We start from the raw sequence: 14714 nt of genomic DNA, 5'->3' as shown, positions 1-14714 counted from the left end.
AAATTTATTAAAAAATCTAAAAAATATTTATAAAAAAATAAAAAAATAGAAAAAAGAAGAAGAAGCAGCCGCCTAACAGTCCGATTGAGCGGTACACTCTGATTGACAGAATAGCACGGCTCTGTGATAAATGGTAGTCTAGTCACAAATCAGAAATTTATGGTGACAGGCCAGGTAGCTCATGATGAAGCAATAAAATTATCATTTAACCAAAAAGTAATATAACTTAGAGTTTTACTACATACAAACATAGTTGCGGATTAATTTATGTATCAATACTGATTTATTCATACTTAAAATTTAAATTAACACTGTTTTTAATAAAATCTACTTTTTAACCAATCACATCATATTAATGTACAGATTAATGCACAATTATACTTGTAATTATATTTTTAACTTATCCTCAGTTTCTTTTCTTTTATTTTTTCTTTTTAAATTATGTTTTTATCCAATAATTGGGAGAGATGAATCAGGCAACTCCACTGAACCAAAAAGTTACATGGAATCTAGCACCAACGATTATTTTTCATAAAAGAAGCGACAAAAAGACGTGGAGTTCTAGTATGCCAATCATCTTGGCATGGTGGGAGAGGTACTAAAACAGAATGTTGTGAAAGTGTGTATGTAGAGCTTTGGAGATTCATGTGAAGTCATATTTTGCTGGGAAAGGACCAAAATGGAAGATCAGCAGGAACAAGAGAGTACCGGCCGTGTGAGAGATGGAAGAGGAAGCAGCAGGAAGGGAGAGGTGTGTGAAGAGTTGAGACAATATATGTATTGCATATTCTCTAATTTTTGCTTTGCAGGATACAACATACTCTCCAAGATCTATCTCGACAAAGGCATGAGTCGTTATGTGCTTGTTGCCTACGGACACGCTTTTGGAACTCTTGCTACTGCTGTTTTCGTATTTCTCTTCGAAAGGTTACCATTTTTCTTTTTCTTCTTCCATTGTTTTCGCATTCTTCCAATCTGTTCTGTCAACTTATTCCGCTCTGACACTAGCTCCCTTGTACACTCCCTTGCAGGAACAATAACAGCAAACTCAGCGTAGCGATCTTAAGAAATGTCTTCTTCTTGGGCCTCCTGGGGTAAGTTTATGCGAATTAAATAGGCCATGGGCTGCTCATACCTGCAGAACCTGTTCTCTAGTTTTATCAAGTAGGCATAACAAAGTTTAGCTTAATTCCTTTATCCCTTTTCAATTTAGAGCTGTGTTTGGGAGGACACTGTTTTACGCAGGGCTGGAATACACTTCACCAGCTGTTGCATCTGCGTTGGCCAACTTAATTCCATCAATCACCTTTATCCTAGCCGTTTTGTGTAGGTAATGACACAAATTACTTTCATGCGTTTCCAATTTAATTATAGTGTCTCTTATCGTGGTTTTACATTTTAGAGTAATGTTAGAGTAATGTTACGTACAGTTATTTTTATATATTTTTTGTATATTTTATTGATATAATTGGTTGCATTAATTTTTTTTAATACACAACTAATCACATCAATAAAGTGCGCAAAAAAGTAGACAAAAATGATTGCATATAGAATTTTTAATTTAAAAAACTAAGAGATGAGTGATGTAATGTAAGCACGCGTAAAGAGAAAGTCAGTCTATGATCGAGTAATATTATATATAGTTATTTTTACGTATTTTCTACATACTCCACTGATGTGATTGGTTGCATCATTTTTTTTAATATGCAACCAGTCACATTAATAGAGTACACAAAAAAATATGTAAAAATAAATGTACATATAATTTTTGTAAAATTAAACTTACAAATTGGCATAGCTTAATCATGAGATCATATGCTAATTTTACTTTACTGTAAAAATAATTTTACAATTTAATGTACGTACCATTTCAAGACACATTAATTTATAAATTTATTTTTATGAAATATTTCTTTTACGGAAAATAAAACCATCATGTACCACTCATTATTTTAATGCAAAATGTACAAAATTCTTTTTTATTTCTAAGCAACTTTGCATCGGTTATAGAAGATCGGCAGCTAGCCTCTCAAAACGCATGGTGTGGTACCGTGTGTGAATTTTTATCACATAAATAGACAACGGAAGGGGGAAAACATAGGAGAATAGATCACATAAATAGAAAACGAGAGAGAGAGAGAGAGAGAGAGAGTACAAAAATTCAAAACTATGAAGTTGAAATTAGAGTTTAACCTTTAATTAATTAATTTCTCGAAATATCACGTCTATATTGTTATATATATTTGTTGATCAATTGTTCCCAAATAACGTCCTCATGATGCTTTATTTGTGTGAGGTGACCATAAAAAATTTTGCTTAATTGACATGCATGACATTGATCAGGATGGAGAAATTAGACATTTCCAAGCGTAGTTCTCAAGCCAAGATATTGGGAACCATTGTTGCCTTTGGTGGTGCAACACTGATGACCTTATACAAGGGTCTCCCTGTGCTTTCCTTTCATATTCATGATCACCCTGCAGCCACCACATCAAGACTACTCTTGGACAAGGATTTAATTAAGGGCTCCTTGATACTTGTGGTTTCATACATTTCACTGTCAGCATTCTACATCTTACAGGTCATGATTTATGGTCATCATGCATGTTAACATCATCAATATCATCATCATACAATAATAATTAATTAATGACATATGATTATTGTTGCATGCAGACGATTACAGTAAAGATGTATCCAGCACCAATAACTCTCACGTCATTAACCTGCCTATCAGGTGCTATTCTCTCCATTATCATGACGGCAATCTTGGATCATAAAGCCTCGTCCTGGAAGTTGTCATGGAACATCGCCCTTCTTGCTCCCATCTATAGTGTATATATACAATATTATGATGATCTACTTCTAATTAATTAATGTCAGTATATACCCCATGCATGATATCTTCATATTTATTGCATGCGATTCTTTATAAAAATCTGAAGTGTAGGATTTATTGGCAGGGAGTTGTTATATTTGGGATTACAGTTTATGTTCAAACGTTGGTGGTAAGAAAAAAGGGTCCAGTTTTCATGACAGCTTTTAGACCTTTGGCCATAGTAATTGTAGCCATTATGGGACTCTTCATTTTGGGAGATGTTTTATACATGGGAAGGTATGCACGCACTTAATTATATCCTGTTCGTTCTTGGGCTACCAAAAATTTATAACAAAATGTAATTTATAATTTCTATTATTCTCTGCTTGCATTTCAGTATTATTGGAGCCACATTGATTGTTATTGGTCTGTACGCCACTCTATGGGGAAAAGAAAAGGAGAAAGCGGAGATCAAGCTGTTCCAGCAAACCATATCTGATCATGACGAAGCTGCTGGTATCGAAATCAAACATGAAAAATAATATATTATGTATTTAAATTTATTCAGTGAGATCATGTATTAATTATTTATAATTAAATCACTTATATGCATAAAATGATGCTTTAGATAGAGACTATATATAGTTTTATTTATTCAATAATTATATAAGATGTAACTTAATTAATTAATTTATCACTTATATCCTTGTGCTAATAGTGGATAGATTTATTTAAAAAAAAAAAAAGATTTATTTATGGTCGGACTCCCGGGTTGAGGTTTGCAGCTGGATAATTGACTGCTGACCCAAGTCAACAGTTATATAAGGGGAACCCAGCCCATTAAAGTCGCCCACAACTATAAGGCCCAGGCCTAGGTTTGCAAAGGCGGAGTTTGAAGGAGATGCTTTGGGAGTTGTTAAAGCTGTGAATGGTAGGGAAGATAAATAAGAATGGAATGGACAAATGATTAAAGATATTAAAATGATTTTGAAAAATAAATCTGATTGGGTGGTACAGCATATATACAGAGAATGTAACAAGGTAGTTCAAAATCTAGTTAGGTACTCACTTAATGTAAATGATGAACGTGTGTGGATAGAAAGTGTACCTGAGGAGATGTTTAGCTTTGTCAATAAGGATAAACTTTGTACCAGTTGATAGTGAATAGAAAATGAAGGTTTATTTCCAAAAAAAAAAAAAAGTAAGAATAATTGGGATAAAGTAGTCTAGGACTTGAATAATTATGAGTGCGAGACGATATTCGAAGGCCCATGATGAAGAGTAAGTGGAGGACCATATCGATTGTTCAAAAGGGAATATATACCTAAAGTCCATAAGCCACTATCTTGTTGAAATATTTATTTCTACTCATATTTTTTTGTCCAATTTAATATTATAACTTAAAGGACTTTTATGCCTCCTCCACTATAAAGACTGAAATCAATTGTAATGAACCTTAAAAAATATTGAGAATTTTCTTAGGTTTATGCATAATACCGAGTTAATTAGCTAGATGATCGACAAACCTCACAGTTCTGTATAAGGTCATTCAAGGAAACAAGGTACTCTGGCCATCAAACAAATATATGTTAATCGAAAAAATATTAACAAATTGAGTATTACTAAATACAATTTTAAAGAATATAAAGCTCGTATGTTCATTTTAAAAAAATGTATGATCCACAATTAAAAATGGATTATTTTATGTTAGACACAAATTTGTCTAATTTTTTTCAATTAATTATGCGGGTCTAGCACAAATATATGACTGTGCAAATAAATCATTTCTCCAATTGAATATATACTTAAGTAGGGGATGATAAGTATGTAAACCACTAAAGTTCCTCATACTTATAATTAAACACTACTTAATCTGAAATATAAAGAGCTTTGTTACTCATCATCCTCACACACACCACACCACATTATTATACTCATTATCCATTCACTACACATTTGATAAAAAATAAAAAAATAAATAAAAAAATCGTATGATGTGTAGTCTTAGGAGATGGTTACATTTTTTCTTACGATTATTATTAATTTGCATCATGAATGTTTGGATTTTGTGAAGTCATTTCGTTCGGAAATGATCAAAATGGAAGATCAGCAGGATCAAGAGATCATCAGTGTGAAGTGCTGAAACTATATTTCTAGTGCATATTCCCTAATTTTTGCTTTGCAGGATACTTCATAGTCTCGACTCTCCAAAGTCTCTCTAGACGAAGGCATGATTCGCTATGTGCTTGTTACCTACGGATACGCTTTTGGAACTCTTTCTACTGCTCTCCTCGCATTTCTCTTCGAGAGGTCACCCCTTTTTCTTTTCTTTTCGCATCCTCTATCCCGTCCTGTTGGGTTAACTTCTAATTCCAATCTGACCGAAAAGGAAAGAAGAGTGAAGGATAAAAACATCAAAGCTAGCAACTTAATTTTAACTTATATATTCCTGTTATCCTTGCCCATCGGTTTAATCAGAACAAAAATTCTATGAGCAGTCATTTTTACGTACTCTTTTGTACACTCCAGTCATTTTTGTTCGGGCTGTTTTGTGCAGGTAATGAGGAAAACAAGATGTATCCTTTCTATATTGGATTCTTGCTCTCGAGTGCCATTGATATTGGCCGTTTACGATGTTGCTATTTAATCAAAATTGATCCTTCGGTTTCCATAAAATCTAAAAAGTTTTTAATGGATGTTTCGTGTTCTAAAGGTATAAAAAAAATAAAAAACACTTACCACTTCTTATATTATTGCCACTTGTGCAAAAATCAAAACCAAAAAGCAGAAAATAGAGTTTTACCCTTTTGAAGTAATTGCTTGACATTTCTTGTACAAATAATCTCTACGCTTCTTGAGCTGCAAAATTTTTCTTTGGCATGTTCAGAATGGAGAGAAACTAGACATTTTGAAGCGTGGTTCTCAAGCTAAGATATTGGGAACTATTGTTGCCTTTGGTGGTGCAACACATGACCTTATACAAGGCTGCTTTCTTTCCATTCTCAATCCTCGCAACAACGTAGTACTCCTCAAGACTACAGTACCTAGACAAGGATTCAATAAAGGGCTCCTTGATGCTTGGGGTTGGGTTTCATACATTTCATTGTCAGCAGTCTACATCTTGCAGGTGTTTTAGAGTTGATGGTAACATCTTCTTTCATATATAGGATCCAAAATCAATGTGAAATTCCTTAGATTAATGCTAAATTTCACATTGTACATGCAGGAGTCTGATTCGATTTTTGGGCACCTTAATTGAATGTTTCAGCAGCCGATTTGTTCATGACAGTTTTTTTTTTTTTTTTTTTTTTTTTTTTCTAGCAAGTTATTCATTCAATCGCAAATGATCAAATAGGCAAGGCCTTAATTATTTGCCTAAATATTTCGACTGATCCCAACAAAAAGGCCGAAAGGAGTGATAACTAACACACACAAATGTTTATTGCAGACAGTTGCAATGCAAATGTATCCGGCATCAATAACTCTCACATCATTGACATGTTTATCAGGTACTGTTCTCTCCACTATCATGACAGCAATTTGGGATCATAAAGCTTTCGTCATGGAAACTGTCATGGAATATCACCCTTCTTGCTCCAATCCATAATGTATGTATATATACTTCTGAATGTCACCGTTCTCTCTATTTATAGTGATTTCCTACAACATCACCCTTCTTGCTCCAAACTATAATGTATGAATTCCTTCCTCTGTCTTTTTGCAGGGAGTTGTGATATTTGGAATTACAGTTTATGTTCAAACGTTGGCAATAAGGAAAAAAAGGTCCAGTTTTCATGACACCGTTTAGACCGTTGGCCACAATAATTGTAGCCATTATGGGACCTACTCATTTTAGGAGATGCTTTATACATGGGAAGGTATGTATGTGATTCTTTTAGTCTAGGGAAAATAATTAAGGTAAAAAGTTTGGAATAATTTTATTTGTAATGTTTTATACTTACGTTCCAGTATTGTTGAAGCTACATTGATAATTCTGGGTATGTATGCAATTCCATGGGGGAAAAGAAATGGAGAAGGCGGAGACGGAGACGGTGGTCTAGCAAACCATATTATCTGAATAAGTTATTGAAATCAAAGGCTTGTGAACTAATTGTCATAACTCCCAAGCCTCCAATGGAGGGCTTGGGTTCGAAACCCCCCTCCCTAAATGTATCAAAAAACAAAGAAGCGAAGTAATAAAAATATAAGTATGTAAATATATAGTAGTTTCCTGTTTGTGAGTAAGGGCAGATGCTTTCTTCTTCTATGATTAAAACTGCTATATATTTCCAGAATGCTACCATCGTTAGCCTTAGAAACAGAATCTATGAAAAAGAGGAAGAATTACCATTAGATGAATTCTTAGCCTGGTTGCTCCAATCACCCTCTCTCGACGATTGCCCGGTTTATTAGCCGGTTCAGGAGTTTCTTCATCACGAGAGGGTGTCTTGTCCTCTGGAGATCTCCTCCTTTGTCAGAGTTTTTTCTTCCCCCTATAATTGCAATGCCTCTGCCGTGCATCCTCTCTCTTATCAGAACGGCGAGACTCGAGCGCCATCCGGGTGGTAGCTGCTTTATCCGAACCCAAATCATCAATCGAGTATGCTTGTGGCGTTCCATTAATCTTTACAGTATTCACATATGATAGTAGCAATGTTTTTTATTTATGATATTTCTTACAACTATTTTTCAACTTATTTTACAACCAATCAACTTCATCAAAAATATTATAAATTTCTTTCATTTTCCATGTATTTTATTATTATTATTATTATTATTATTATTATTGCCATAACGATTGGATGGTTTACTGCCCAACTCTTTCAAAGCACCTGTACTCGTTTGCTTGAATGTCTCCTACTGGCAAATCATCAATGACGAAATCATATTATTCTACAATTATTCCTTATTTGCATCTCTTTGTTTTCAATTGGACACAAATCACTTTTCAGTGCCGATATTTTCTTCTACATCTCAGTATCGCGGCAGACCAAATCCCCAATGCACAAATACATGGGAAAGATGCGAGGAAGATGAAAACAAAATTACATTTCCGAGTTCTCGGCAGCGAATCACTGCAGAAAATTATTGAAGAGGAGAGAGAGAGAGAGAGAGAGAGATCATGTCTTAAACCTTTGGGTGAGTTTCTCCACTCCGTCCCTACAATCTCCAGCGACTCTCTTTGTCCCTTCCCTGAGGGACAAGCTAAATTCTGCCGTGCTTTGCTGCAACTCTTGTGCTGATCTACTTGCCCTCAAAATGGCAGTTTGCTGTAACTCTTCAGCTCGTTTTCCAGCCTTGGCAGTCCATTCTCTCAAATTTGATATCAACAAGGCTATCTTCTGGATGACTTTATCAATTATATCTCTGGATTTCCCTCTCAAATCCATTGCCATTGTTTTGAGCTTGTCCACCAAGTTCTCAGCCCTGTTAACCGTTGCATCAACCGAGAACTGCTTTCCAGCATCAAGCCATGAAACTCCAGCAGTGGTCTCTTCCCGAAGGTTATCATCCACAACTACTTTGATACCTTGCCTCTCCCAGCGATATCGAGCCTCTTCCAGGACTTTCGCTTGTTCTCTTGCTCTTTTTGCCTCATCCTCAGCCCAAGCCCTGGATGAGAAAGATAGCATTCATAAAAAGGCTTAACAGATTGATAAGGAATTCACATCCTAGGTGTCAAATACCAGAAAAAACAAAAAATAATTTTGCAAAGGTACTGCATGAATAACTTCAAAATTTGTCGATCACCATGTTTAAGTAGATCCATGGAACATGATCTTTAGGTATATAAACTAATATAGACGCCAAATACTTGCTAGATCTGCTCCAAATTATTTCTCTCAAAATGGCATCAATTTCAAAATGCAACAAAATGACTGGCTCCTAGAAAGAGAACTTTGCTCTCGTACCTGGCCATAGACAATGCTTTTCGCTCAACCTCTAGCTCATACTGTAAGCGGGCAATCTCCTGGTTTTCAATTTCTGCTGCTTTCCGAAGTTGGCTGGTCCTTTCCTTTTCATATGATATTTCAGCCTTGCTAGTCATTAGGCTCTGCAACTGCTCCTCGACATCATGCCTCAGCCGTGAAAGAATTTCCATTTCTGATTCAACAGCAGCACGTTCCTTCATTAATGCAATATTACCTTTCTCTCTCTCAGTTCTTAATCTTTCCAATTCTTGCCTTGCCTCCTCAGCCATCCTCTCCACAGCATCAATTTTTTCCCTCTCCAAGGAAAGCTCTTTTTCAAAACTTGCATTGATATCTTTCTCAACTTCAGCTACTAATGCACTATGTGCCGCAACTGCATTTTCTGCCATTGATTCTGCTTCTATTCGTGCAAGCTCCTCGCTTACAATGTCAGAAGCCTCACCAGTTGCGAGGGCAACAGCAGCCTGGGCTTTTGTGACTGGTTTATCTGGCTGGAAGAGTCGTGTGTAACCTATCCCCGAAAAAAGGGCGCAGATTGACTATAAAATTGAAGATAAAATTTTTGCAAAGGCAGTTACAAGGGACTTAAACTCACCAAATGCAAGAGCTATGATTCCCTGTTCTCCGGCAGATATATCAGCCACAAGTGCAGGACATGCATCTGGGTGTATCTTATCAACGTCAATGAAACCAGATATTTGATACAGCTTCTGTCAATCCATACAAAGTTTTGAAGAATACAAATACATTCACTAAAACTAGCAACACAATAGCTAAAAGAATAATATCAAACCAAATTTTAATTAAGAAACCTTTCTGTCCGCTTCAGGGAGCTGTCTTTTTTCTAAAGTCATCTTCCAACTGATAAGGTCTTGACGTGATAGAGGTCTGCATCAAGAAAAATAGAAGAAAGAGAAGGTAACATAAAATAATTGATATACTTCCTTCCCCACAATCTGAGACATCAAGGATATCATGTCTGAGTAATCAAACATCGTGTACAAGGAATTACTATTAAAAATGGTTCATAGAAACTGAGAAACCACTCTGGCTTATTCTAATTCCATAAGCATATGCTATTCTTAATTTTTTTTACAAGTAACATTTGTTGTTCTTATTTAAAAAAGAAAAAAAAAAAAAAAAAAAAAAAAAAAATTGTTGACCTATCAAAAAAATTTCCAATAGCATACACCAGATTTCAGAATGCAGTTAGTATTGAAAAAGAAAAACTAATCTAGAAAAATTAAAACAGGTTATGTCGCTGGGAAATGTTCCTTTTTTTTAATTACTTGTATGTTGCATTGGAATTTTGTAAGCACCTTTCTGGAGAAAAGTAGAATGGACTCTGGTCTTCATCTAAAGAAGAAATCATATCCCGTCTTGAAAGCTTACTTGCAATAAGTCCAGCTTCTGCCAAGCCTGTAACATCCAAATCAATTACAAATTATGAAGCAACAGAAATAGCTTAACACACTGGTAGGACTTCTACTACTATTATTGCCCCAAATTTAATATCCAATTCTCACCTTGAATGGATGCAAAATCAGGGTCATCGGGTGTGATATCGTCAAATGCAAGCTCAGAAACATTTTCTATATACATTGCAGGATATACTTTTGAAATTGTGTTCCTACAGGTGGACAAAAATTGATCCATTTTATGATCTTACAAAGACAAAAATGTACACATTATAATTTATAATGGCTAGTGAGATGCTGATATCCCAGAAGCAACATAACACTTCACAGCAAGAAGAGAGAAATATATACCTGGAAAGGGCACTGCTTGCAGAGACTAACCAACGAGCATAGTCACGACGGGTACATAGATCACTAGGTTGAACATCAGCCTCAATGACCTGAAAAGCATTATGATGTTTAACCTTTTCATGGAAATGCTATCTAGAAAGCTTCACATAAATATCCTAAGGACAACATGATAACTGCAGCAAAATATTTTCATTTTGATTATTCACCCATAGAAGTATGGTCCACATTTTTTTTTTTTTATAAGCAAAAGTATGGTCCACATTAAAGCCACTGCATCAAGCTAGTTGCCAAAATTTAGTCCTATCGACTCTCAGTTCTAACACAAGGCACCGAAAGGCACGAGTAAGAGCAAAGAAAATATGAAGAAGATCAAGCACTCCTAACAATTATCATAGCTCATTGACAAGATGAATATGGGGAATGCACTTTACTTTCGTTTAATTATCTTTTCTTGCAATCTAGTAAAACAAGAACAAAGACTGAAAATTCAAGAAGATTACAATAGTATTCAAGATTTGAAAAGCATGATTGTCCCATACATATTACAAAATAATTTTTTTTACAAGAACATCCTACAAAATAGCTAGATCATATTTGCATTTGATCAATAAAGTTTATTACTTATCCAAAAAAAAAAAATTAGCTAGATCATATGCACAATTAATGAGGTCAAAGAAGTACCTTTAAAACTTGAAGTGCGGCCAGTGCATGACCCTGAGCCTGATCAACAACTGCAGGAACCAAAACCTTTCCAGGAAGCACCTGTAGAGCTGCAGAAACGACAGATGGAGCAGGTATACCAGTGGAGGAGAAGGAATTCCCAGGATATGGTGATTCTGATCTGCTTCTATTCATCTCATTAGGATGGTTTGAACCTTTTTCATTTGCAAAAGTGTAGGCTAACGCCGACAGAGAAGTTCCAGATGGCTCACTTTCACTAAAGTTATGAACTTCCAGGGAAGAACTATTCTTCTCAGCTGAGACCTGTTCTGTTTCAACAAGGCCAGGATTTTCTTTGGTTGAAGGTTGGGCTACAGTCTCTATATCATTTTCAGGTGAGTCTTGAGTTTCTAAAGTTGTATATAACTGTGAATTGGCGGAGCCATTCAGAGCCACGGGCTCATTGACTGTGTGGGCAACAGTCGTAAAAGAAGAATCCAATGAAAGATTAGGATTTTGATGCTCACTTGAACTATGTATTTCATCCTGGAGGTCAATGTTGAGCTCTGACGGATTAGCATCAGAGACTAACAAATTGCTTTGTTTGACATTAACAGGGTTCTCAGTAAGCTCAGAACTTAATTCTGTGGTACCCACAGGAGAGTTGTTGTCAACATCTTTAAATCCAGAGGTAACAAAAGTATCACCAACATTTTCAGATTCAGGCAAATTAAGGGTGTCATCAAAAGTTGATTCATGCTGCAAATCTTCTTGAATGGAAGCATTTTTATTGCCATCAGTAACATTAGATGCATATACAACATCTTGTACTGATGATACCCCGCAGTCAGAATCATCACTACTTTTACTTTTGCTGGGATTTTCATCAAATCCAGGAGATGAAGAAGAATCCTTAAATGTACCTGTCCCACCATCCAGACTATTATCTTCTGGCTTAATATTTCCACTTGCATTCCCATCTTTAACGTCATCATTCAGGTCATCAGAGGCCAATGACACTTCCTGCTGAATAGTCAAGGGCTCCATCAGTTGGCTTGATCCTACGTAGAATCATACATGCATTCATAGATACAGCAAAAGATTAGCGACATAGCAAACAATACTCAGCTAAATTTGTTCTGATAAACACAGGACCTATAAAACAGAAATGTATTCAAAACCCAAACATTGACCTATAGCCATATATAATTGAGAGAGAGAGAGAGAGAGAGAGAGAGAGAGAGAGAGAGAGAGAACAGATTCAGAACAAAACATTAGCCACCAATGCGACAAAGGATTACATGAGGGAAAATGACAACTTACTCAAATTGTTTCGTTTACTGAAAGACAATGCTGCAAATGCAAGCCCCGAGAAAAGGATGACTCCAGCTACTCCTGCTCCCACAAACCATGAAAGCAAGCTACTTTAAAAGTGTTAATTAGTCGATAGAGATACCAAACAGCTCCAAAAGCAGCAAACATGAAAATCAAAAAGTCATTTCTGATGTATTTAATCTCTACTTTAGAAATTCTGGGCATAGATATCAAACATAACACAACATCGCTGCAACGTTACTAATCAAGACAATGGAGGCAATATATGCATTCAACAGAAAATGCAAGTCATTTCGCCAACTTAACCAGGAAAATAAATAATTTGTCTGAATTGGTACAATTGTCATTACGTTCAAAATTTGCTAATATATGCCAATCCTATCCTATTTATGAGATAAATTTATAAAGCAACACCCACAGCTCAACAGTGCCCATAAAATAACATATATTTATTTAGCTCAGCTCCTCAATATTCTATAACTAAAAATTAAAAGATGATAAAAAATAAATAAATAATAAAAATAAATAAAAATAAAAAAGAGAGAGAGTAGAAATCCTCAACAAATTATACATCATATTCTCTAAGAAAATTTTCTTTCCTTTTCATATCAATACCCGAGTTTCTGTCAAACAGAGAGCAGAAGATCAAAAGCAACTGTCAATACAGAACTGTCCTTACCTCCAAACCATTTCTTCCTCTGAGACTCAACAGACTCGTCATTACCATCGGACTCGGACCATCCTGAGAACCCATTAGCTGCAGAATCGGAACCGACCCACAGAGCCCAATCACGACGGCGTCCCGATGCACTTCCGTTTCTGGATTCGTCTTGAGCTACACAGAGCACCCGAAACTGAGAAACCGGCTTCCCCATCCGCAACCGGACGAGAATTTCCGGGGATCTGCGGCAATTGAAAGCGAGTCGGAGCTGGAGAGAACTCGGGGAGCACGTGGCAGTCGTAGAAGCCATAGAAAAAAAATGAAAGCTAGAAAGGACGGAATCAGTGGTGAGCTAGGATTAGAATCCGGAGATATGAGTGAGAATTCCGAGGAGCTAGCCTACAACCACATGGGTAGAGGAAGAGGAAGAGATAACTGAAGTGTAGGAGATTGGGGGGAATTTCTAGGGTTTTTGTTTGTTGTGTACTGTAGTGGATGAGTGTGATTTTGTGCCTGTCACTGCGTGTGTAGGCTGTAGCAGCACGTGTTCATTGCTCCCTCTAACATTGGTTTCTTTTCTTCTTTTTTTTTTTCCTTTTCACTTTTCGCTTCCCTTTCGCAAATTTGCCTTTTCGGAGTTGATGGGGTGAATCAATATTTACTTTCGAGAAAAATATAAACAGGAAGAATCGCAGAATTAACGACAGGAAAATTTGTTCTTTACCCGTGCAGCTGCAATGCTGCATACTCACCACCATCCTTGCAGGATGAATAGTTGCAGAAAATTTACGGAACTAACTTCAATTTTGATGGAAGGAGAACCGAGAATCAGACTCTGCTGAATTTTCAGAATGCATGTTGATGGTGTTAAACTATATCGAAAGAGCATATCAGCGACGGACAGTAAACAAAGAATGATTTTTTCACAATTTTGAATACGCGTATCGTATTTTAACCATAACTTTTAAAAGTTATAGGTAGTAGACTGGCGCATATAACCCTAATTTGAAAAGCTATTTTTAGTGAACATGTTCTAGTCACCCAGCTACATTCAATGTGCATGGTTTTCGACCTCAAAATCAATTATTTTTTTCTTCAAATTCTTAATTTTAAATATTTTTTACCCTTTATGATAATGTTTCGTTTCTATATTAAGAAGGGATTTTGGTCAAATTTTTTTATACGTATATATTTTATGTATTTATTAAAATTTTGTTATAATAGTAAAATTCTGTGTTTTTAATGAATCTCTTATTTTTTATTTAATTATATGTTAAACTTAACTGTCAAAATATATCTAAATTCTGTCTGATATCAAATTTACAATATATTTTAGAGAGAAATTACGGGAACCTGGAGTTTCGGAAAAGACAACCATTTTTTTTTTTTTTTTTTTTTTTTTGTCCCTTTAGAGCAACTCCAGTCTTACAAAGCCAACCTTTTTTATTTCCAGATAAAAACGCTACATTTATTTGGCCTTTGCAAATAAGGAGCTTCAATTTCCACCGAAATCCACAAGTGCAACTCTTTTTTTTTTT

At 35.6% G+C, this 14714-nt stretch overlaps 2 protein-coding genes across 4 annotated transcripts; one reads left to right on the top strand and one right to left on the bottom strand.

The window, feature by feature from the left end:
* Window positions 1-513: 513 nt before the first annotated feature.
* Window positions 514-3525, top strand: LOC122303860 (WAT1-related protein At5g07050-like). Its single transcript, XM_043115853.1, has 7 exons — window positions 514-927; window positions 1032-1094; window positions 1214-1330; window positions 2344-2581; window positions 2677-2835; window positions 2964-3115; window positions 3216-3525. Exons 1-7 carry the CDS (start codon window positions 680-682, stop codon window positions 3358-3360), a joined length of 1122 nt encoding a protein of 373 aa, XP_042971787.1. The 5' UTR covers window positions 514-679; the 3' UTR covers window positions 3361-3525.
* A 4168-nt stretch (window positions 3526-7693) lies between these two features.
* Window positions 7694-13812, bottom strand: LOC122303254. 3 transcript variants are annotated; one of them, XM_043114932.1, is made up of 11 exons: window positions 13195-13797; window positions 12504-12575; window positions 12104-12241; window positions 11202-11290; window positions 10521-10609; window positions 10278-10381; window positions 10071-10170; window positions 9564-9639; window positions 9347-9461; window positions 8731-9262; window positions 7694-8431 (listed from the first exon to the last, which is right to left on the bottom strand). In XM_043114932.1, exons 1-11 carry the CDS (start codon window positions 13484-13486, stop codon window positions 7939-7941), a joined length of 2100 nt encoding a protein of 699 aa, XP_042970866.1. In that variant the 5' UTR covers window positions 13487-13797; the 3' UTR covers window positions 7694-7938. The 3 variants fall into 3 exon arrangements, with proteins under 3 accessions (XP_042970866.1, XP_042970864.1, XP_042970865.1); XM_043114930.1 differs by having other exon boundaries at window positions 11202-12241; window positions 13195-13812; XM_043114931.1 differs by having other exon boundaries at window positions 11202-12241; window positions 12504-12601; window positions 13195-13339.
* Between the last annotated feature and the right edge of the window lie 902 nt (window positions 13813-14714).

Source organism: Carya illinoinensis, chromosome 3 (assembly GCF_018687715.1).
Source record: "Carya illinoinensis cultivar Pawnee chromosome 3, C.illinoinensisPawnee_v1, whole genome shotgun sequence".
Lineage (NCBI taxonomy): Eukaryota > Viridiplantae > Streptophyta > Magnoliopsida > Fagales > Juglandaceae > Carya > Carya illinoinensis.
Note: the sequence above shows the minus strand (reverse complement) of the source record. Positions and strands in the feature narration are given on the sequence as shown.

Coding starts and splice junctions, on each gene's coding strand:
- LOC122303860 (XM_043115853.1), top strand. CDS start 680: ATGGAAGATCAGCAGGAACAAGAGAGTACCGGCCGTGTGAGAGATGGA. Junction 928..1,031: donor TTCGTATTTCTCTTCGAAAG/GTTACCATTTTT, acceptor ACTCCCTTGCAG/GAACAATAACAGCAAACTCA. Junction 1,095..1,213: donor TTCTTCTTGGGCCTCCTGGG/GTAAGTTTATGC, acceptor TTTTCAATTTAG/AGCTGTGTTTGGGAGGACAC.
- LOC122303254 (XM_043114930.1), bottom strand. CDS start 13,486: ATGGCTTCTACGACTGCCACGTGCTCCCCGAGTTCTCTCCAGCTCCGA. Junction 12,242..12,503: donor CAGTAAACGAAACAATTTGA/GTAAGTTGTCAT, acceptor GATTCTACGTAG/GATCAAGCCAACTGATGGAG. Junction 10,171..10,277: donor TGATTTTGCATCCATTCAAG/GTGAGAATTGGA, acceptor TGGATGTTACAG/GCTTGGCAGAAGCTGGACTT.